This window comes from Elephas maximus, chromosome 25, assembly GCF_024166365.1.
Source record: "Elephas maximus indicus isolate mEleMax1 chromosome 25, mEleMax1 primary haplotype, whole genome shotgun sequence".
Taxonomy (NCBI): domain Eukaryota; kingdom Metazoa; phylum Chordata; class Mammalia; order Proboscidea; family Elephantidae; genus Elephas; species Elephas maximus.
In genome coordinates this window covers 57,935,258-57,959,911 of record NC_064843.1, presented here as the reverse complement: position 1 = coordinate 57,959,911, position 24,654 = coordinate 57,935,258, and the positions used below count along the sequence as shown (strand labels likewise).

The 24,654-nt window shown below is 42.3% G+C and overlaps 1 protein-coding gene across 1 annotated transcript in view; it reads right to left on the bottom strand.

The window, feature by feature from the left end:
- PCSK2 (proprotein convertase subtilisin/kexin type 2) overlaps positions 1 to 24,654 on the bottom strand; it is a 326,775-nt gene that overhangs the window by 14,279 nt on the left and 287,842 nt on the right. Inside the window, exons 10-11 of the mRNA XM_049869771.1 lie at positions 19,122 to 19,222; positions 7,353 to 7,580 (exon numbers count right to left, since the gene is read on the bottom strand). Coding sequence (XP_049725728.1) covers positions 7,353 to 7,580; positions 19,122 to 19,222 — 329 coding nt within the window. The remainder of the gene's footprint in view (positions 1 to 7,352; positions 7,581 to 19,121; positions 19,223 to 24,654) is intronic.

Below are 24,654 nucleotides of genomic sequence, written 5' to 3'. Positions count from 1 at the left end.
GACCCAATAGCAATTCATACTTTTTAATGCAACACATCTATAAACTCTAGCCCCTTTTTCACATCAAGCAAATATCCCTTGAAAATTCATAAGAAACACCATGAATATACTGATAGTTACTCTGTGTCCTCAGAGCTTCCCTGGACGACACACTGGTGGGTCATCTGATGTCACTGACTCTCTTGATAAAATCTCTTCAGAAAACTGATTTCCAAATCTCGAGGAAGATTAATGCTGAGGACACCCACAAACCTGACAGTCAACCTCGCCCCACCTCTGAAGCGGTTTCTGTGCAGCCCTGCGTGGCTGTTCTGTCCTCGCTTCTGTCCCTCGATGCTCGAGCCATGGAGAGAAGGGCCTCCCCTGCTACATGGCCCAGCCAGCCCTGGGTGCTCCCCCAGCCTCTCAGCCTCTGAGCTCTCCAACCAGCGCATGCTCAGGGAAGCACCTGCACCTGAGAACAGAGCAGGTGTGCAGGGGAGTGACGCAGAGCAGGCGGGGGCCGAGGGAGCAGAGGACCCTGGAGGGCACACGGAGCCCCGCCAATGGAGCCTGGGCCTCCACTGGTCCTACTCTCACCGTTTAGACCTTTCCCTTGTGTCCAGCCAGTGCTGGCTGAATGTCCATTCATTCAGAAAATATTTAGCACTATCCTAGCACCGGAGCAGGTAGCGGTGGAGCAGTACAGCAGAGAGGAAGGGAGACAAGGCCCTGTCCTCGTGGGCCTGGCTGAGTTAGCACCGAGCTGGCTCCCCAGTTGCTTTCGGTTAAAAATAATGCTCCTGGTGTCAGCTGGTGTGGGATGATGGGACAGTAACATCTCTGGGCCTCAGAGTTCTTGACCGTAAAATGATGGACTTGATCAACAAGATTCCCAACGTTCCCCCTCGCTCCAAATTCAATATTTATAGGAATTGTGACAGAATGCTAAATGCATTCAGTAGCTGAGCAATAAACTGTCACTCATCTCCACAAGTAAGCTGTCATTCATTTCTCTTTCCCTCCCCGTGTCCTCCTCTCACAAACACACGGATTCTCCGTCCTTCTCGTCCAGTGTAACCTCGGAAGACAAGGGCTTATGTTAACAGGCACCGTGACTCAGGGGGCCCCAGCACATTCCCAGCTGAGTGGTCCCTTCATGCTGCCGTGATGCCACCTTTTTGTTACTTGCGAATTAGCTGATGTGCAACTGGCTGTAGATGCGGCTCCAGGCTCTGCGTGTGAGGTCCTTGCGGCCCTGCCTCCTGCCGGCCTGGCAGCTGTAAATGCACAGATGCCGGACACCGTTCCCTCTTTGCAAGTCCCTGGAAGCCCCTCTTTGTAGGCCTTTCCCTCTTTGCAAGAAGGGACTGCAGTTCCAGGCCCCAGGGCCTTGTAGAGTGAAGAGGAGGTTGGAGTGGCTGGTTCTATGAACGAGAGTCTTTAACTTTCTGAGCCTCCATTTTCTCTCTACAATGAGTCCCTGGGTGATGCAAATGTTTAATGTGCTTGGCTGCTCCCCACAAGTTTGGAGGTTGGAGTTCATCCCAAGGCGCCTTGGAAGAAAGGCCTGGCAATCTACTTTCAAACCATGAGCCATTGAAAACCTCACGGAGCACAGTTCCACTCTGACACATGCAGGGCTCCCATGAGTCTGAATCCACTGGAAGGCAACCAGTAAAAAACCAAAAAAACAGACTAGTGATGCCAGCCTCCTGTGAGTTAATGAGATGACAGACAGAGTCCTGGTCCTGGGACTACGGGGCACAGTTCCTAGTAGGTGGTAGCTTCAAGGACTCCCTGCATTCTGATAGGGCCGCCCTGAGAAAGCCTTCTGGGCTGTAGGGGCTGGGGCATCCCGCTGTCTGCATGTGGGGAGTGAGCAGTGGAGGCGGGTGAGGAGGTGGAGGGAGCCAAAGCAAGAGGGTCTTCAGGGGAAGGATAAGGCCGTGAAGTGGGCTGGCCACACTCTCCAGCAGTCTCCACTTCTTGACACTCCTTCACTGAGCTGATGTTCCTAAATTTGCACTTCCCATTCTGTTTGCACTATTTAGTATCCCTCCTGCTAAGGTGTGCCTTACAGCAGAGCCTTCCAACCCATTAGTCTCATGTGGCTGTTTAAATTAATTAAAATTAAATTAAAGAAAACTTTAGCCCCTTGTGTCATAGTCACATTTTCAGTGCTCAATAGCCACAGTTGTTGGATTAGATAGCATAGATACAGAACATTTCCGCCATTAGAGGAAGTCTCCAAGCCCTTCCAAATCACTCAGAAAAAATTATGAATTCTGACAAGGGAAAGCCGGTTGTCAATACCCATTCGATGTTTATTTTGGGTAAAGTTAGTTATGATGAGTAGGGGTTAGCTTTAAATTCCCCATTTGGACAGTGGTTCCCAGGCTTGTCTCTGTTCAGTCACTCCCAAAGGAGAGTCTAGACCCCTGCTGGTGACAGGGCCTCTGGAATGGCAGCTATGAGCTATGAAGTTCGGGGAGGGAGACCCACCCCTAGATACGTGTTTCAGAGTTCCTGGGGAATGTGTGTTAGAGAAGGCCTCCTCCCAGGCCCTTCTGATATTCCTGAGCTTTGCGCCTTCCAACAGAGAGTCACAGAAGTACAATGAGAAGCCCTCAGAGGGGTGGGTTCTGTAGTCACAGTGCCGGGGTTCAAATCCTGGTTCAGCCACTAAGCAGCTGTGTGAACTTGGGTGTGTCCTTAGCCTCCCCAAGCCTTTTCTCCTCCTTCGTAATGACCCTACTGAGCTTATACAAGGGCCTAAGTGTGCAGTGGGCATGGTGTAGGGCCTGACTGCACAGCTGGAGCTCATGAAAGTCAATGTTGGGTAGTATAAAAAGCCTGGGATTTGGATTCAGATTAGCCTTGCTTCAGGTCCTGTTAGCCTTTTGTGACCTTGAGCACGTTTCTTATCCTCTCTGCATCTCAGCTTTACCACCTATAAAAAATAACAATGACAGCACATAGCTCTTGTAAAATGAGCCCCTGGGTGGAGCAAATGGTTAACATGCTCGGCTGCTAACCGAAAGGTTGGAGGTTCGAGTCCACCCAGATATGCCTTGGAAGGAAGTCCTGGCAATCTACTTCCACAAAATTAGCCATTGAAAACCCTATGAAGCACAGTTCTACTCTGCCACACATGGAGTCACCATGAGTCAGAATCAGCTCGACTACAACCGGTTATTTTAACTCAAATTCTCCATCAGAATGATAACATGTACGGTAGCAAGAGAAGGAAAACACAGTGTTTGCAAAAGGTCTAGCACATGCTGGGCGCATAGTAGGTGCTTCACCCTGAGGCATAACATAAAACCAATTTGTCGTTAATGCTTCGAAGTATTCATCACCCTGATGGTGTGAGTGTATACAAGGTTAAGTGGAGCTCATTCTTCTGGAAAGTGTGCAACACAGTAGGTGCCCAACCAAAGTCAGTTCCTCCCTTCACTTACGGATACAGACTCTGTGACCTTGGCTGAGTCAATGGACTTGTTGGGCCCCGTGAAGCCTATCTTACCAGCAGTGGGTACAAGGAGCAACAGACATGATGTAAGTACGTGGCAGCTTGGGAAAACTTTCAGGACCTCTGCAGAGCAGCTATTTTTATTGTAGGACATTTATACCATCATGCAGGACCTGCGCAGTTCTGTTTTCTGAGATTACGATAGGGCTGGGGCTGAGCTTTTCTTTCCCACGTAGGCCTGACTGGAGCCATGCCTTATGGGATCCTGGGCCTGTCCTGTCCAGGGAAATATGCTCTCTGCTCTGCAGTGGTCCCATTGGTGCCTCATATCAGGAGGCATCCAGTGCACAAGGACACTTGCCTCGAGGAGGGGCTCTTATCCATGGGGGGCCCTCGTCCACTGGGGGCCCTCACCAATGGGGGGATGCTTGTACATGGGAGATGATTGTTCATGGGGGAATGCTCGTCCATGGGGGAATCTCACCCATGGGAAAATGCTCAGCTATGGTGGAATGCTTGCTGGGGGATGTGATGGTGCTTATTCTTGGCCGAGATGCTCGGCCTTGGGAGGATGGTTACCTGGAGGGGATGCTTATCCATGGGGGAGGGAGGCTCAGCCACAGGGGGATGCTCACCTCTGTGACTTTAGGCCACGGGGATATACAATCCAGAATTCACATAAGAATCAGACAATTATTGCATTCAAAATTCTAGGAGACTGTTATCTTTCTTTTCTCCACAGTGTGAGTTAGAAGTGTCTAAAGTCATGGATGAGGGGAAAAGGGGGAAGTGACATTTATTGAGTGCCTACTCTGTGCTAGTTTTTCACTTGTCTTGTTAAAGTCTCCCAGCACCTGATGAAGAAGGAGATAACAGCTCCATCTCACTGGTGATGAAAGAGATGAGGCTCTTATTTTGTGATCCTTAAGGCACCCATGGACAGAATTCTGGGGGTCTAAGAATTTAGATGGAAAAAACTTGACATCTTAATTGCACTAACCTATAACTGAAATTTAGCCCCTCCTTCGATCATGAAAGCAGGGAATACAGCAGACTGTTATTAGCACTTCCTCACACTTTGTAGCCAAAAGCTCAGATATTTCCACATTCCATCACAGCATTGCAGCTATCTTGAAATAACATTTTGATCATTACACTATTTTGAAATTATTGTTGCCATTAGACTTACCACTAGAGTTTTTTTTAATTTAATATGTTACTAAATTTGTTTTTTTAAAACATTTTTATAACTGGTTTTCAATATAATTGGCTTCCTTTGTAATCCTATGTATTTTATCTAATGCATTTAAAAACATTATACTGAGAAGGCGTCCATAGTCTACACCAGACTACCAAAGGGGATCATGGTACAAATAAAAGGTTGGGAACTGCTAGGGGGTCAGAGTAGTCGAAAGTCTTGTCCAAGCTGGTGACGTCAAGATGTGAATCCAGGTCTGGATAACTGACTACAAAAGCTGCAGAGAACACAGGACCAAAGGGGAAGGGAAGAGAGAATATAGCCTGAGAGGTGTCTGACTCTGGCCAAACTCAGATGATTGACAGAAATAGGCCATGGTGGAGGTGGTTAAGGGGGATTAAAAAACCCAAAAAGCCAAACCCACTGCTGTTGAGTCGATTCCGACTCATAGTGACCCTATCTATAGGACAGAGTAGAACTGCCCCATAGAGTTTCCAAGGAGTGCCTGGCAGATTCGAACTGCCGACCTCTTGGTTAAGAGCTGTAGCACTTAACCACTACGGCACCAGGGTTTCCAAAGATGTTTCTGCCTGGTTTCGAACCAGGGACCTTTCGTGTGTTAGGCGAACGTGATAATAGAACTGCCCCATAGGGTTTCCAAGGCGCGGCTGGCAGATTAGAACTGCCAACCATTTGGTTAGCAGCCATAGCTCTCAACCACTGTGCTAGCAAGGCTCCTCCTGTAAGGGGGATAGGTGGCATATTTTACCATCATTTAAATGACAGAGACCACAGAGTTGTATTCTCACAATGAAATGCTACACAGCAACGAGAATGAACACACTACTACTACACGTGATAACTTGGATAAATCTCACAAACATGATGTAGAGTAAAAGAAACTGGCCACAAAAGTGTACAAACCATGTGATTCTATTTAGACAAAGTCCAAGAGCCAGTAAGACTAATCTGTGGTGATAGGAATGAACAGGGGTTATACATGGGGTGTGGGGATTAACTAGAAGGAGACATGAAGAAACTTTGCGGGGGTACGGCAATGCTCCATCTCTTGATTGGGTGGTGGTCATCTTGGTATACACATTATCAAAGCTCAAATAACACACAAATTTTATGCATTTTGTTGTATGTAAATAATACCTCAATTAAAAATAATAATGATAAAAATTGCTATTTCCATTTTACTGATGGATCAATGAAGATAGAGAGAAATTAAACAAAGAGGTATCTTTATTGGCCAAATCCTTTTGCCATGATAGGGAAGCTGGAAGGGGAATAGGTACACTAGACCAGGCCCATGGCTTCTGTATGGGGAACTCTTTGCTCGAATCCCTCCAAATGGCAAGTGACCTCACTCTGATAAAAATCAATCCCTTACCCTGGCCCACAAGTATAATGAATAAATAAATTGTGTTATCGTCACATAATTGAACACTATTCAGCACTGAGAATAAACAAACTGTGAGAATAAACAAACTACAAGTACATGCTACAACATGGTTGTCGTGGATTGAATTGTGTCCCCCCAAAATATGTGTCAATTTGGTTAGGTCATGATTCCCAGTATTGTGTGATTGTTCTCCATTTTGTGATTGTAATTTTATGTTAAAGAGGATTAGGATGAGATCGTAGCATCCTTACCCAGGTCATATCCCTGATCCAATGTAAAGGGAGTTTCCCTGGGGGCGTGGCCTGCACCACCTTTTATCTCTGAAGAGATAAAAAGGAAAGGGAAGCGAGCAGAGGGGGGACCTCATACCACCTAGAAAGCAATGCCAGGAGCAGAGAACGTCCTTCCAGCCCAGGGTCCCTGCGTGGAGAAGCTCCTAGTCTGGGAGAAGATTGATGAGAAGGCCAATAGAGAGAGAAGGCCTAGCCCTGGAGTTGATGCCCTGAATTTGGACTTTTAGCCTACTTTACTGTGAGGAAATAAACTTCTCTTTGTTAAAGTCATCTACTTGTGGTATTCTGTTATAGCAGCACTAGATGACTAAGACAATGGTCAAATCTCACAATTCTGAACAAAAGAATCTAGACATAAGAGAGAACATACTGTATGATTCAATTTATATTAAATTTTACCACCAGTTGACCCATGTGAGTCAAAGTAGAACTCTGGTCCATAGGGTTTTCAACGGCTGATGTTTTGGAAGTAGATCGCAAGACCTTTCTTCTGAGGTGCCTCTGGGTGGATTTCAATCACCAGCCTTTCAGTTAGCAGCAGAGTTCATTAGCCATTTGCACCACCCAAGGACTCATATTAAGTATAAAACAGGCAAACTAATGTATGGAGTTAGAAGTAAGAATAGTGGTTAGCCTTGGGGAGATGATGACTGGAAGGGGGCACAAAGGAGCCTTCTACAATATTGGTCATGTTCTGTTTATTGATCTGGGTGCTGCTTACACCCAGATTTGTGAGCCTACAAAGAAAAAATGGCATAAGCTGCTGAAGTAGTTAGGGCTCACACCAAAAAGCAGGGGTTCTGAGTTACACAATTATATTTTATGTTAATGGCACCCCTGAGGTTGTGCAGCTCTACAGCTCTGCCTAGAAGCTGGCTGTCCCTGCATCAAATCTAGGCATTTCAACATAGAACACAAATTTGATATTGTTGCCAATGCCATGGTGCCATCTCTGGGACATTCTCCACAAGCAGCAGCAGAACTGCCACCCTCACTTACTCAGGGTCCTGCATGGAGCCGCCCACGCAGTGAAATCGCTCGGGCACGGTTTTCCAGTCTTTAGCCATTTTCACCATCGAGCCTGCGTCAAGGACCCCGTAGCCAAAGAGGTGATTAAACTCCAGGCCGACCCCATTCCGCCGCCACTGATGGACCTCGTCGTGAAGCTGGTTCCGCTTGGAGGTGAGCACAGTGAGATGCTGCATGTCTCGCCAGGTCAGAGCCAGGCTGGGTATTGGAGGCAGATGATGAGAGAGCAAGAGAGCAAGGGCAAGGGAGAGGGTGAGAGGGAGAGAAAGGAAGAGAGATACGGTGACTAAGATAAGTAATATAGGCTTCTCGTAAGACTTTAGAACATCTGTGAACCCCCAAGTCAAGAGAGGGTTCTGTGTACTATTAATAACCATTATGTATGTCAATAAAAACCATCTTCTTGCCTTTCTTATTTAAATAAATTTATTTCAAAAGAGAATTCTAATGAGCCCACTGGAATGGCCAAATTGGAAAAGATTGACAATACCAAGCGTTGACAAAGATGTTGGAGCAACTGGAACTTACCCACATTGCTGGTAGGAGTGCAGATTATTGCAATTACTTTGGATAACTACTTTGGATAACTTAGAATCTTCTAAGGTTGTTCATATTGCATAAGCTATGGCCCAGAAATTCCATTCCTAGATATGTACCCAACAAAAATGTGTATATATATAGCCACCAAAGACACATACTAGAATGTTCATAGCCCCAAACTGCAAAGCTTCCAAATGCACATCTACAATAGAATGAATAAACCAGTTGAGATGTAATTATAGAATGGAATACTATACAGCAATGAGAATGAATGAACTACAGCTACTCGAAATAATATGGACAAATGAATCTCACAAACAAGTTGACTTAAAGAAGTCAGACGCAAAAGAGAACATGCTGTATGATTCTATTTGTGAAAACAGGTAAAACTAAGCTGTACTGTTAGAATCAGGTTAGTGGTCAGCCTTGTAGGGTGATGATTGCAAGGGGACCCAAAGTGACTTCTAGGTGGTGGGGGTGCTATTTCTTGATCTGGGTGACGGATGTGTGTGTTCCTTTTGTGAAAATTAATAGAGCTGAGCTCTGAACTCTTACGATTCACTTTCTTTGTATGTTTGATATATATAAAAAGTTAAAAAAGAAAACTATTTTACTGGTATAAACGTGGAACCAATATTAATATAAAGAATAAAAATAAATATAAATAAATTGATGCTTTTTAAACTTCAAGTTAGATACTCTTGTGTGCCAAGGGTTCTTAGCCTGAGACCCATTTGCTCTTTGTTAAAAAGGAGGATCAGCAAGTGGTAGAGCGGTGTTAAAAACATGCAGGCACCAAATGGAGAAAGAGAATTGAGAGGAATAGCTTCCTCATTTTGTGATCCCAAGTTTTTAAATGACATGTTTCTGTCTCAACTGAAATCATCTCAGAAAACCATCATGACACTTCGTGTGATGGTTAAGACTGTGTTTCAACTCGGCTGGGATTCTCAGTGTTTTGGCAGTTGTATAATGTTGTGATTTGGTACGTGATCACCCCCATGATGGCATCTGCTGAGTGGTACCAGCGGGGGTGGAGCCTGTGGTGGCTTACTGCCCCCGCCCCCTCAGCCTTCATCTCTCTGCCTTCTGCCTACTTACTTCCTGCTCGCCTTGCAAAGGTTGTTGGCTTGTTTTGGATCCAGCAGCTGTCTCTTGTCTGACCTCTGGTTTCTGGGACTTGAGCTAGCAGCTTACCTGTCCATCTTGGGATTCACTGATCTTCATGGCCTGCGAGCAAGAGTTCTGCTCCCCAACCTACCTATCTTGGGTTCACCAGCCCCTGCAGCTAAGTGATTCAGGAGAAGCCTTGCGGTTTTGACTGCTGACCTTGGGGATTCCTCAACTGTTACAATCTGTGAGTGGGATCCCTACTCTCCAACCTGCTCATCTTTGGTTCACCAGCTTCTGCAGCTCCGTGAATTTGGAAAGGACTCTATCCTGATCCAAGGACTTGGGACGTCCCAACCCCTACAATCACGTGAGCTGTTTCCTTAATATAAATCTCTCTCTATATATTTATATGCATTACTGGTTTTGCTTCTGTAGAGAACCCAGCCTAAGACACTTGGGTTGTGCCATTTGAGTAGATGGCTTGGTAGATGGAAGCTGTGGCATGTTTGAGAGGACTTAGTTTCCAAATAATCCTCCCAAACATACAAATGTAGTTATGGTATTCTCAAATGCTGTTCCATCTGTCTGGAATGCTCTTCTCCATCTCAATCTGGAACACCTTCACTTAGCCTGGAGTACTCAGGTGTTGCCTACTCCCAGACATCCCGTGGTAGCTTCTTGATGCCTTGGTTATAGCAGATATTCTACTGCATTGCTACAGCCTTGATACACACCCCTCTCTCTCATGAAGCTGCCAGTTCTTTTGGGGTAGAGACAATACCTTCAGCACATTTCTGTACTCAGTACCCAGGACAGATCTTGGCACACTGTCCAGTAAATAAACGAATCTGCTTGCAAATGCTACTGTCTTGGGAAATTTGTATATCATATTACTCGGTATCTGTATTTTTAAAACTACACATCATGACCCATTTGTGAGCCAGAAAATCAATTTATTGTAGAGGTTCTCTACCTGGGTTGCACATCAAAATTTTTGGGTGGTAGTAGGAGGACATTTAAAATCTCACTGCTTAGGCCACACCCCAGACCAATTACATCAGAATCTCTGGAAGTGGAGACCAGGCTCTAGAAACTGTTACTACTTCCCAGGCCATTCCAATGAACACCCAAGTTTGAGAACCGCTGATTTAATGGATTGGACTATCATTAAAGAAATGAAATGAAATTAAAAAAGAATAACTGTGCATTGCATGCAATATGGAAAACTATTTCTTTTTTCTTTTTGCCTTCTCACAGTATTAACTTTACGTATTTAAAAAAAAAAATAGTTTATTGTTTTTTGGTAAAAGCTTACCCAGCAAATTAGATTTCCATTTGACAGTTTCTACACAATTTATTCAGTGATGTTAGTTACAGTTTTCATGGTGAGTCAATATTCTCTTTAACTGTGTTCTCGCTGTTCCATTTCCAGTGCTCTAGCTCCCCTGTGGAAACCCTGGTGGCATAGTGGTTAAGTGCTACGGCTGCTAACCTAAAGGTTGGCAGTTCAAATCCATCAGGCACGCCTTGGAAACTCTACGGGGCAGTTCTATTCTGTCCTATAGGGTCGCTATGAGTCGGAATCGACTCGACGGCAATGGGTTTGTTTTTTCTTGGTTTTAGTTTCCCTGCTCCCTTACCTTCTCATCTTTGCCTTAGAGTAATTGTTGACCTTTTGGTCTCATATAGATGGAATCTTAATGGCACACCATACTCACAGACAAGACCCTTAATTTTGTGCAACAATCTGGTATTTCGATAAAAAGTGACCTCAGGGGGTTGTTCCGGTTTAAGGTTTAAAGGGTATCTCAGGGTGATAGCCTCAGGGAATCCTTTAGTCTCAACTGGTTCAGTAAGTCTGGACTTTTTAAGAATTTGGGTTTTGTCCTGTGTTTTTGTCCCATTCTTTCAGGGTCCATCCTTTGTGGCCCTGATCAGAATGGTTGGTAGTGGTAGCCAGGCACCATCTAGTTCTTCTGGTCTCAGGGTAGATGAGGCCATGGCTCACATAGTATATAATACTCCTGTAGACTAGTTTTTTTCTCTGAGACTTTGGTTTCCTGTCTCCCTTTTTGTTCCTGATGAGTAGAGACCAATAGTTAAATCTTAGATGGCAGCTTGCAAGCTTTTGAGACCCAGACACAACTCACCTGACTTGGATGCAGAACGTGAACTCTGTGATGCCAATTGACTGAGTTGTCTCATGAGACTAAGGTCCTAAGCCTTCAAACCCAGAAAACCATTCTCACAAGGTATTTGGTTATATCTGTGAAGTATCTGTAACTGTGTCCTCTATGAATATATATGCGTGCACACATATATCTGTATGTACATGTACGTAGAGGTACTTCTATCTGTGCACACAACTGTAATCAAATGTACCTGCCCATACACATGAATGCCTGTATACCTACATATGTAACCATACACTTGTTTTGTGGCTATTGTTCCTGTTGTTGTTAAATTATATACGTCATATTCTTTAGCACAAACAGCCTTTTCTCTTGTGTTTCTTGGTGGCATTGTTTACTTTGGTCAAGCTGTGCTCATTACACCCACATTCTGTGCTACTTTCCCCATCACCAAAAATAACAAGTATATACAATCTAGGGAGTAACCACCCTCTTGCCCCCCATCCCTGGTAACCACCAGTGAACACTGGTCTGTGTATATATATATTCTTGTGTTCTTATAAAAGTGGGATCATACAGTATTTGTCCTTATGTGATTGACTTATTTCACTTAGCATTATGTCCTCCAGATACATCCATGTTATAATATATTTCACGGACTCATCGTTGTTCTTTACGGTTGCTGAGTGTTCCACTGTATGCGTGTACCACATTTTGCTTATCCATTCATCTGCTGAAGGGCACTTAAGCTGTTTCCATTTTTTTGCTATTGTGAATAAGGCTGCAATGAACATAGTTGTGCACATGTCTGTTTGTGTCACTTCTATTAAGTCTCTAGGGTATACACCTAGGAGTGGAATTGCTGGATCAAAAGGTAGTTCTATTTTTTTGAGGAAATGCCATACCATTTTCCATAGTGGTTGTACCATTTTACATCCCACAAGCAATGGATAAGGATTCCAACCTCCCCACATCCTTGCCAACATTTGTTAAAGTTTTTTTTTTTTTTTAAATTCAGTGCCATTTTAGCTGGGCTGAGGTGGTATCTAATTGTAGTTTTAATTTGCATCTCTCTAATGACTGATGATCTTGAACATCTTTTCATGTGTTTGTTGGTTGATTGAATTTCCTCTTTGGTGAAGTGTCTGTTCAAGTCCTTTGCCCATTTTTTAATTGGGTTGTTTGTCTTTTTGTTGTTGAAGTTTTCTGTATATTTTAGAGATTAAAACCTTATTGGATATGTTGTTTCCAAAGATTTTTCCCAGTCTGTAGGTTGTCTTATTACTCTTTTGATGAGCATAAGTATTTAATTTTTATGAGATCCCATTTATCTAATTTGTCTTCTGCTATTTGTGCATTTGTAATTATGTTTGTTAGCCTATTTTTTAAAATTAGGTCCAATAGTTTTCTTCCAGGAACTTTATAGTTTTAGGTTTAATATTTAGGTTCTTTGATCCATTTTGAGTTAGTTTTGTGTATGGTGTGAGATATGGGTCCTGGTTAGTTTTTCTGCAAGTAGATATCCACTTTTGCCAGCATCATTTATTAAAAAGACTATTTCTTCCTTATTGAATGGATTTTGAACTCTTGTTGAAAATTAGTTGTTCATAAATGGGTAGATTTACTTCTGGGGTCTCAGTTCTATTCCACCAGTCTATATGTCTATCATTGAACCAATACTAGGCTGTTTTGATTACAGTGGCTGTGTGGAATATTTTGATATTGGGGAGTAAGAGGCCTCCCACTTTGTTCTTTGTCTTCAATAGTGCTTTGGCTATTTGGACACTCTTTCCTTTCCATATAAGGTTGGTCATTAGTTTTTCCATTTCAGTAAAGAAGGTTGTTGGAATTTGTATTGGGATTGCATTGTATCTGTAGATCGCCTTATATAGTACTGACATTTTCACTATATTAAGTCTTCCAAACCACGAGCATGGAATGTTCTTCCATTTATGCAGGTCTCTTCTAGTTCCTTGTGGTAGCATTTTGTAATTTTCATTGTAAAAGTCTTTTATATCCCTGGTTAGGTCAATTCCTAGGTATTTTTGGGAACTATAAATGGTATTGTTTTCTTGATTTCCTTTTTGGAATACTCCTTGTAAATGTCAAGGAACCCTACTGATTTTTTTTTGATTGCTGAGGGAAACTATTTTTTCATGAAGCTTTTGTGCCATGTGTGTGGGTGTGTATTGGGTGTAATGCAAAAGTTATTTCTCACTAAAAGTCATGGTTATAAAAGTTTGAAAACACTGCACTGTGGCTCTCTTCAGAATTTGAATAATTCAAAGGACTAGGAAGAACATAACCCATTTGATAAAATATCAAGACACATAAAGTTTGTTGGCTTGAAGGTTTGAATGAGAGCCAAAAGGTTCTAATTATTCACATGCTCTTGAAATACAGACCTCCTTTTAATGAGAAAGCTTCGGGGAAGGCTGATGCCTTTTTGAGAAAACTCAGGACATATCTTGGATATAAATAGGGTCCCCCAGGACTGAAGTGAATGATGTGAAACTTTCTGATGTAGATCCTGGCTAAGAGCTCGGTGCCACTAGAATGGGACTCTGAATTTGACAAGCTCAGAGGTGTTAACAGAGGAGGATCTGAATGCCCTGAGAGCTGCTGGCAGCTGTGCTTCCCAAAGGCTGGAGAAGGACCCCCTCAAACTTTTCTCCAAAGATTTATTCTCATGGGGTCCATGAGAGAGTGAAACTGTCACGATGAGCTTCTTACTTCTGCATAGTTCATACCCCAAGGTGGCCAGCCCTTTGCCTATGTCTGAAAAGTAAAACTGGGTTAATATCTCCTTCTGAGCCATTTCAGAATTGACTGAGAAGTGTAAAGCAACTATTGTGTAAAACTAGGTATTTCATCGACATGTCTTAAGCTTTAATTCTTCCAGAGCATCAAGAATCCCAGGTGATAGCTATTAAATAATAATAATAAAAATAAATTTACAGAGTATATCTAGAATGTAAAAGCCACTTGTTCAGTGTAATGTGTTCTTCCTTGTTCTCAGATATTTTACATAAAAGCTGAGCAAACAAGAGACAGATATGGGAAAAAGTAATGCACTGTTAAATGAATGCATGCCTGCTTTCTAAGTGTCTTCCACGTATAGGCACGATGCTAGTGGGCAGACGAACAACTCAGTATTTAAAAAACGACGAATGCCCTGGTGGGGGAAGCTCAGGCTTTTGAGGGAGCCAGCAGTGGAGCCCCTGTGCTATCCCAGCTCAGGTTTGCAGACTGTGGTTCTCAAACTCCCAGCACCAGGATAACTTGGGGGCTAGTGAAAAAAGGTAGATTCCCGGCCTCAACTCCAGCTCTCAGGTGCAGGATCTCAAAGGTTGTGGGTCTGAGAATTTGCACTTAAAACAACTCCCCAGCTGATTGCTCTAAGACGGTGGTTCTCAACCTTGACAGCACACGTGATCATCTGGTGACTGTTAACAAATAATGATGTCAGGGCCCAGAGATTTTGAGTCCATGGACTTGACCAAGCATATGGCAATTCCAATATGCAGCCAAGCTTGAGCAGACTCATCCAGGGGAGTGTTTCCTAACTTCATGGACAGCCCTGGTGTCCTTGTTAAAAATACAGCTTTCCAGAAATTTGGATTCTGTGGATCTGAGATGGGCTTGGGAATCTGTATTTGTAAAAAGTGCTCCAGAGACTCTTATCATCAAGAAATGTGAGAAACACTGGTTCTGGGGGTCAGCAAGGATCTCTTAGGAAGTGACAAAGGGACTCGTAGGAGTGGCTGAGTGAAAGGACAGGGAAGTGGGGTCTTAGAAGAGAGAAGGTTCTGGAAGGAAGGATCTAGAGGAGGGAGAGTGCAAGCATTGTGCAGGTGATAAACTTAAAACATCTCTGGAGGGCAGGAGCAAGGAGCGTGAGCAGGGTGGAAGGGTCACCGGCAATGAGGTCAGAGGATGACAGGGTATTGTTGGCATGTTAGAACATTGGGACTTTCATAAACATCACCAGAGAGAATGGGATGGAGAAGTGTGGGACTGAAAGGCAAGACTGTACCCATTAGAAGGCTGTTGCAGGAATCTGGCTGAGACTCGACCATAAGGAATGAAGTTGGGAACTGTCATGAGGTAAGAGAAGAGTAAATCCCAGGTGCATTGTCAGTAACGACTGTGAACTGTGACCTTAATGCTGCTAGTGGGAACTCGCTGGGTGGGTATGATCACTTGTAGGACTCTGTGATGTTCAGGAGTAAATGGTTAATTGCTAGTAGATTGGTCTGAGGTCAGTCAGGATGGACCAGCTGGCTCTTGGTTCAAAGAGGACAATCACAGAGAACAAAGTGGAACCCAGGACTTCTAAAAGAGAGGTGAGGATGATTAAATTTTCATTTGGAGGGACCAGGCTCCAAACAGAGTGGTCACTTAGGACAATATGGAGAAAACCCTGGCCTGAAATGGCAGTGAACTTGAGCAAGAAGGCTGTGAGGGGCTTGGAAAAGCCAGCCCAAAGCACTGGACTTCAGTGGCTGATAGAGAATCGTGTATCAGTGAGACTAGGAAGAGCTGTTTCCAGTTAAGCAGTTAAAGTTGGGCCCTGTAACTGAGAGAGATGCTTAGGACGTCACCTCTGAGCAACCGTCAGCACTGTATCTGCCAGAGTCCTGCATTTGCCAAAACTTACATTTGGTTTATCGACTTCCTGCTAAGAAGAATAAAGTGCAAAATATTGATCTTTTTTTCTTTTGAGTTTCCTGTTCGTGAGGATTTTTCCTCATTATCTCTCTGAGTTCTGCAATTTATGTAGTATCAAATTCTCCCGGAGCCAATTAGCATTTTTCACCTAATTATCCAGGCAGCAAGGGGAGCTTAAGGAGCGCACATCCATCTTTAGAAACTGAACACTGAAATGTTCTAAGGAGATTGCAGTTTTAAGGTTGGAAGAGGAACTTCTACTAACACCTGGTGCATTGTAGGAGCCAACGGGAGAATTTTAATCCCTCTTCTTCTTGGATATGACCTTTATTTGAACAAAGTAGAATGTGTGAACCTGAGCAATCAGCTTCACTTTTTTTGGTCCTGTTCTCTTGATCCTTAAGAAGAGAAGTTTGGAGTAGTAAAAGATCCATCTGGTTTCTTTCAGCTTCAGAATTCTGAGTCTATTCTCTAAACTCTGATAGCGTTAAAAAATAATTTCAAAGGTCTGGATTATTTCCAGTCTGAGAAAAATAACGCATGTCTAAATCAAGTAGTGTTTTCGCCACAGCCCTAGTCTGCCACTTCTGTAACCTGTGAGAGAAAATTCAGTTTACATGATAAGCTCATGTAGCTGTGATGTGGAAAACCTCATCTTGAATGAATCGAAACCTGAGTTTTGGCAACATGTTTGAAGAAGAGCCAATTCATTCGCTGTGGGCCAGTGGACAAAATGAGCGGTGGGATCCTCCGCCATGATGGTAACCAAAGGAGTGGACAAGTTGGTGGGGAGTTCTCCTATCCCCCATAACTGGGCTGAGGAAAGGCCCCAGAGCTGGAACCCTGGCACTCCAGGGTTGAAATCCCAGCTATGCCATTTTCCAACTATGTGAAGGTGGACAAGTTACGTTACCATTCTGAGCCCCAGCCTTTACCTCTGTGAAACAGTGCTTAGGCCTCATATGCTTGTTCTCGGGTGTAAATAGGTAATGTGTGTAAATTACCTAGCACCCTGCCTAGCATGTAGTGAGTACTCCATAAAGTTTATCATTATTTACAATAAATTATATCTCATATTTTGGGCATGAAGTAAGTTACAAGAGACAATCTTTCCCAAATAAAGTATTGGCTGAAATATTTAAGACTATGTAAAGGAATGCTTTTCATTTTTAAGGCGTGGTCAGCCCTCAAGCCAACACACACCCAGTCAAAAACTGCACTTTCTTAAAAGTATGATATTTTGGAAACAGAGCTACAGTATTCAAGGAGGTCATAGGAACCCTATTCATTATGTAACTTTCTATACTTTACAGGTAATAGAGATCCAGAAAAGGTGAGTTCACTTAGATTCTTTAAGACACAAGCAGTTGCCCCCCTCTATCCATTCTCCTCTTCTTCCTTATTAAGAAAACCTCAATTTTATTTGGGAAAGCAATGTAATCAGCTACAAAACCACATTTCCCAGCCTCCTTTGCAGCAAATGTGGTCATGGGACAGTTCTGGCCAATGAGGAATAAGCAGAAGTCACGGGGCAGGGCTTCTTGGAAAGGCTGACCTTAGCTGGTAGACTTCATATTTGCCCTTTGCTCTTCCTCTTTTCCTGCCTGAGACATAGACATGATGGCTGGAGCTCCTGAAGCATCTAGAGAACATGAAGGTGGCAGAGTAGAGAGCTAGAAAGAGCTGGGATCCTTGACTCACAGTGGCACCCTCCTACCAGGTTTCACTTATCTCCTGTCTTTCACTTGGGAGAGAAATAAGCCCGTCTCCATTTAGCTACTGTTGTTTGGATTTCCTGTTTCACACAGCCACATTCAATCTTGACCTAATACTGACACTTGGGCAGAGCTCACACACCCATGCTCCACATGACTACATCCTGATTCATAGATTCCCAGAGCCATTGCCTTATTGGTCATCTACACAGTGATTACACCCACCCCAGTCTACAGACCAGTCATAGCTGGCTGCTTACATCTTCTCTGGGAACAGGGGTTGGAAAGACGAATTCCTGGGCCAGCTCAGACTCCAGGGTCCACTCAGGCTTCTGGGCCCACTCAGGCTTCTGATGGTTTCACCTACAGGAAATGCACATACTTAACAGACCAAGAGGACCAAGTGAAATGCTTCGGCCAGTGTCCATCTCATGGTGTCCTCAATTTTCCACCTGACTTTTGTTAGAAGAATCATTTTGGCCTGTTCCAAAGAGAGGGGTCACTTGACATTTGAGGCCTTATCTGCAAAAGGAGGATAATTATGCCATATCTGTTTGAAGGCAGAGGGTTGGACTAGATAAGCTTTTAAGGTCCCTTCTGGGAACAACTTGCACTTCCTTTGCAACTCAGAAAACACACTGCACATGTGGAGAGAGACAGGCATGACTGCCTGGAGATTGATGCTGGAAGCTCAGGTTGCTTAGCAACAGCTGACAAGGATGGTGAGCTCAGCTTCCCTTCTCCAGGAGTCTGAATCCAACTTCTCACAAATTTCTGAGTGCTGGCATCTCAGACAGCTCCTCACACAGCCGGCTCTTACACACACCCTGCTTGGTGCCTGGAGCCGAATGATCACTCCTTGAATACAGGTCAGCCTCTGGTTTGCACTGAGAAGAGTTAGAGCGGCAGGTGGGCAGGTACCTCCACTGAGGCTCAAATCCAAGATGGGTCCAGCAGTTGCAATAGGTGGGAGGTGGAGATATGGGGAATGCTTCTTCCTCTCCCTGTAGTTTGGAAGCTTTCCCAGGAAAGTCTGTTTCTTGGTCTACATGGCATGACTTCGCCCACCTTGTTTCAGTGTTAAGATGGGAATTCTTATAAATGAACAGATCTTGAGTGGGAACACCATGTGCTCCACATGTTCTGAAATACCTTGCTATACACTCAGCTTGATGATGGTATTTTTTCTTCAACCAGCTCATTGTGAGTATTATGGGAGTAAAATAGCCAAGGGGATACAGAGGATAAAGGGTTGGGTTCCATCTTTTTGTGCTCTTATGTGGCACCTGAGCAAGTGGCTGATATGTGCTGCTGGGTGTTGGGGTTTTGGGTTCTCTTTGGTGTGTGGTTTTGTGGGGCAGTGGTATGTGTATATATTTTGTGTGTCTCTGTATGTGTATCATTTAGGGCCAATGGCTCATTTAGAGATGCTCACCAGAGTTCATGGGTCCCAAGTATTCATTAGCTTTGCCTCCCACTTTTGCCTCCATGAACCCGTGGTGTACGAGTGGGGAGATACATCTTAGTCCGCTGCAGAGCTGACCCGGGGCCCACATCTGTAAACATACTTAGCCTCTAAAGCCAGTGCAAACACGCCGGCTGCCTCGGGAGCAGCCGCGGACGTCCCCGAATGCCTCAGAGTGCAGTTCCCATACAAATCTGTGGTTGCCTGGAAGGGAAGATATTGATTAATGAGTGAACAAGTCACGCTGTTTGAGCTCCAAAACAATATGGAGCAAGGGATTATCTGTTTCTTTTATTTAAACCATGCCTCTTTCTGAAGTTTAAGATGAAGCTAAGGAAAAGCTCAATATTAACACATATTTCGCCAGAAATTTTATCTCTGAGCTTCTCAGTAGCCCATACAAAAAAAGACATATGTTGGGCTATAATTACTGTGTCTACAAAATAAAAATGAGTTAATTTTTCAGAGAAGCAAAGCTGTGGCTTGTTCCAGAGACAAGAAAGAGATTTATTTGCTGGATCTGAAAAGGAAACACAGCAATGGAGAGTGACAGATCAATCTACCACCACAGTTAAGGCAGTGGTGAGTTTCGTTGCATTGGGACGAATTCTTGGAAGGCCTCAGGGCTATTGCACCGGCTTTTCTTTTTCCTTCAGGAAGGAAATAGTGGCACACCCAAAGAAGGTAGAATAAATATGTCCAGCTAAATTCTATCTAGAAGGACAGGCCATTAAAAAGAAAGTATTTCTCTACATTTAAAATTCATGGAGAGATTCTAACACATGCTGAGCCAAGACAACCCAATATGTGGTTGATCACCTCTACAACTCTTATTTACGGAGGAGATCAATAAACTCAGTTTTAAAGGATTTTCACAAAGCGAAAAATATTATTTTCAGTGCTTGTGAGAGCCAAGGTTTTCAGTAAATTTATGTACCTAAAAAACAAACAGTCGCTGTTGAATAGGTTCTGGCTCATGGCGAACTCACGCATGTCACAGTAGAACTGTGCTCTACAGGGTTGCCTTTTTTTTTTTTTTTAAATCTTACTGTGCTTTAGGTGAAAGTTTATGGCTCAAGTTAGTTTCTCATTCAAAAATTTATACACATACTATTTTGCGACATTGGTTGCAATCCCCACAAAGTGATAGCACTCTCCCCCTTTCCACCCCAGGTTCCCTGTGCCCATTTGTCCAGCTCCAGTCCCTTCCTGCCTTCTTGTCTTGTTTTTGGGCAGGAGATGCCTGTTTAGTCTCATATATTTGATTGAACTAAGAAGCATGCTCTTCACATGTGTTATTGTTTTTTTTTTTTTTTTTTTACAGGCCTGTTTAATTTTTGTCTGGAAAGTAGGCTTTGGGAGTGGTTTCAGTTCTGAGCTAGCAGAGTGTCGGGGGCCATAGTCTAGGGGGTTCCTCCAGTCACTGTAAAACCAGTTAGTCTGGTCTTTTTTCGTGACTTTGAATTTTCTTCTACATTTTTCTCCCACTCTGTCTGAGACTTTGTTGTGATCCTTGTCAGAGTGGTCAGTGTTGGTAGCCAGGCACCATCTAGTTCTTCTGGGCTCAGGCTGGTGGAGGTTCTGGTTCATGTGGTCCTTTACTCCTTTGGGCTAATATTTTCCTTGTGTCTTTGGTTTTCTTCATTCTCCTTTGCTCCTTTGCTCTGGACAGGATGGGACCCGTAGATGTATCTTAGATGGCCGCTCACAAGCTTTTAATTATATTATGCCAATTGACCTAGATGTCCCCTGAGACTATGGTTCCCAGCCCCAACAACTTGGTCCCTCAGTATGTTTGGGTGTGTCTAGGAAACTGCCATGCCTTTGCTTTGGTCACATCGTGCTGACTTCCTCTATATTGTGTGTGGTCTTTCTCTTCACCAAAGTTGACACTTGTCTATTCTCTAGTTAATGATTTTCCCTCCCCCCTCCCCCGCTTACATCAAAGAATGTTTCTTTCTGTGTGTAAACCTTTTCTTGAGTTCTTATAATAGTGGTTTCATACAATATTTGTCCTTTTGTGACTAACTTATTTCACTCAGCATAATGCCCTCCAGATTCATTCATGTTGTGAGATTTTTTGCAGATTCATTATTGTTTTTTACCATTGCTTAGTATTCCATTGTGTGTATGTACCATAATTTGTTTATCCATTCATCTATAGATGGGCATTTAGATTGTTTTCATCTTTTTTCTATTGTGAATAATTCTGCAGTGATCATGGGTGTTCATATGTCTATTCACGTGATGGCTCTTATTTCTCTAGGATATAGTCTTAGGAGTGGGATCGCTGGATCATACGGTATTTCTATTTCTAGCTTGTGAAGGAAGTGCCGTATTGTTTTCCAAAGTGGTTGTACCATTTTACATTCCCACCAGCAATGTATAAGAATTCCAATCTTCCCACAACCATTCCAACATTTGTTTTCTTCTGTTTATTTGAATAGTGCCAGGAATGTCAGGGTGAGATGGTACCCGATTGTGGTTTTGATTTACATTTCTCTAATGGCTAATGATCTGGAGGATTTCTTCATGCATTTGTTAGTCACCTGAATATCTTCTTTGGTGACATGTCTGTCATATCCTTTGCTCATTTTTTATAATCGGATAATTTGTCTTTTTGTGTTGAGGTGTTGAAGTATTTTGTAGATTTTAGGGATTAGGCCCTTGTCGAATATGTTGTAGCCAATTTTTTTCCCCCAATCTGTAGGTTCTCTTTTTACTCTTTTGGTAATGTCTGTTGATGAGCATAAGTGTTTAGCTTTTAAGCGGTCCCAGTTATCTAGTTTCTCTTCTGGTATTTGTGCATTGTTAGTCATGGTTTATATAATATTCATGCCATATATTAGGGATCCTAGTGTTGTTCCAATTTTTTCTTCCATAACCTTTATTGTTTTAGATTTTATCTTTAGGTTTTTGATCCATTTTGAGTTATTTTTTGTGTACAGTATGAAGTATGGATCTTTTTTCATATTTTACAAAGGAACATCCAGTTATGCCAGCACCATTTGTTAAAGAGGCTGTCTTTTCCCCATTTAATGGACTTTGGCTCTTTGTCAAATATCAACTGCTCACAGATGGATGGGTTTATGTCTGGGTTCTCAAATCTGTTCCATTGGTTTTTATGTCTGTTCTTGTACCAGTACCAGCCTGTTTTGACTACCGTGGCTTTATAATAAGTTCTACAATCTGGTAGTGTGAGGCCTCTCACTTTATTCTTCTACAGTGGTGCTTTACTTATCTGGGGCCTCTACCCTTTCCATATAAAGTTGGTGATTTGTTTCTCTATCTCGTTATAGAATATTGTTGGAATTTGGTTTGGGATTGTATCTGTAGATCACTTTGGGTAGTATTGGCATTTTCACAATGTTGAGTCTTCCTATCCATGAGCATGGTATGTTTTTCCACTTAAGTGGGTCTCTTTGGGTTTCTTGCAGTAGTATTTTGTCATTTTCTTTATATAGGTCTTTTACATCCCTGGTTAGGTTTATCCCTAAATATTTTATGTTCTTGGGGGCTATAATAAATGGTATTGATTTGGTGATTTCCTTTTCAAAGGTCTCTTTGTGTAGAGAATTCCAACTGATTTTTGTATATTAATCTTGTATCCTGCCACTTTGCTGAAATCTTCTATTGGTTTCAATAGCTTTCGTGTGGATTCTTTGGGGTTTTCTGTGTATAAGATCATATCGTCTGTGAACAGGGATAGTTTTACCTTTTACTTACCAAATTTGGATGGTTTTTATTTATTTTTCTTGCCTTATTGCTCTAGCTAGCGCTTCCAGCTTGATGTCGAATAAGAGTGGTGATAAAGGACATCCTTGTCTGGTTCCCATTTGCAAGGGAAATGCTTTCATTTTCTCTCCATTTACAATGATGTCGGCTGTTGGTTTTGTATCAATACCCTGTTTTAGGTTGAGGAATTTCCCTTCTATTCCTATTTTGCTGAGAATTTTTATTGGGAATGGGTGTTGGACTTAATCAAATGCCTTTTCTGTGTCAATTGAGATGATCACGTGATTGTTTTCTTTATGTGATGGATTAAGTTGATTGATTTTCTAATATTGAACCATCCCTGCATACCTTGTATGAATCCCACTTGGTCATAATATATTATTATTATTTTCTGATATGCTGTTGTATTCTATAGGGTAGAATTTTGCTGAGAATTTTTGCTTCTATGTTCATGAGGGATATTGTCTGTAGTTTTCTTTTTTTTGTGGTTTTTTGCCTGTCTTTGGTATCAGGGTTATGCTGGCTTCATAGGATGAATTTGGGAGTATTCCTTCCATTTCTATGCTCTGAAATAGTTTGAGTAGTATTGATTTGAGCTCTTCTCTGGATGTTTGGTAGAATTTACCAGTGAAGCTGTCCAGACCAGGGCTTTTTATTGATGGGAGTTTTTTTTTTTTTTTTTTAAATTACCTCTTCAATCTCATCTTTTGTCATGGGTCTGTTTAGTTTTTCTACCTCAGTTTATGTTAGTTTAGGTAGGTAGTGTGTTTCCAGAAATTTGTTCATATGCTCTAGGTTTTTGAATTTGTTGGAGCACAATTTTTCATAGTATTCTGTTATGATCATTTTTATTTCAGTTAGGTCTGTTCTGATATCACCTGTCTCATTTCTTATTCGGGTTATTTGCTTCCTGTCCTGTTTTTCTTTTGTCAGTTTGGCCAACAGTTTGTTGATTTTGTCGATCTTTTCAAAGAACCAACTTTTGGTCTCGTTGATTCTATTGTTTTTCTGTTTTCTATTTCATTTATTTCTGCTTCTGTCTTTTATTATTTTCTTTCTTCTGGTGCCTGTGGGCTTTGTTTGATGCTCTCTATTTTTTCGAGTTGTAAGCTTAGTGTTTTGATTTCGGTCCTTCTTTTTTGATATGTGTGTTTATTGCTATAAATTGACCTCTAAGCACTGCTTTTGCTGTGTCCAAAAGGTTTTGGTAAGATATTTTTTCTTTCTCATTTGATTCTAAGGATTTTTGTATTCCATCCTTGATTTCTTTTATTAACCAGTAGTTTTTAGCTTCCTTTGTGGTTACATTGAAATTTACCTTTAGTTTTCTAAGTTTAAATACAGTTTCCATGTATTCAATTGTTTTTCCTTGCTATTTCTTTTATTTATTTCTTCTTTCACGACATTATGATTGGAGAAGAAGCTTTGTATTATTTCAACGTTTTGGATTTTTTTTTAGGCTTGTTTTGTGACCTAAAATGTGATCTATTCTGGAGAATGTTCTATGTGCTTTGGAAAAGAATGTATACTTTGTGGCTGTTTGGTGGAATGCTCTGTATATGTCTGTGAGGTTGAGTTGGTTACTTGTGGCATTTAGATCTTCTGTATCTTTGTTGAGTTCTTTCAAGGTATTCTGTCTGTCACTGAAAGTGGCATGTTGAAGTCTCATACTGTTATTGTGGAAATGTCTATTTCTCTTTTCAATGCCGCAAGAGTTTGTTTCATATATTTTGAAGCCTTGTCATTGGGTGCCTATATATTTATTATGGTTTTGTCCACCTGGTGTAGTGACCCTTTAATCATTGTATAGTGTCCTTCCTTATGCTTTATGGTGGATTTTGCTTTAGAGTCTATTTTATTGGAGATTAATATTGCCACTCCTGCTTTTTTTTTTTTGGTTA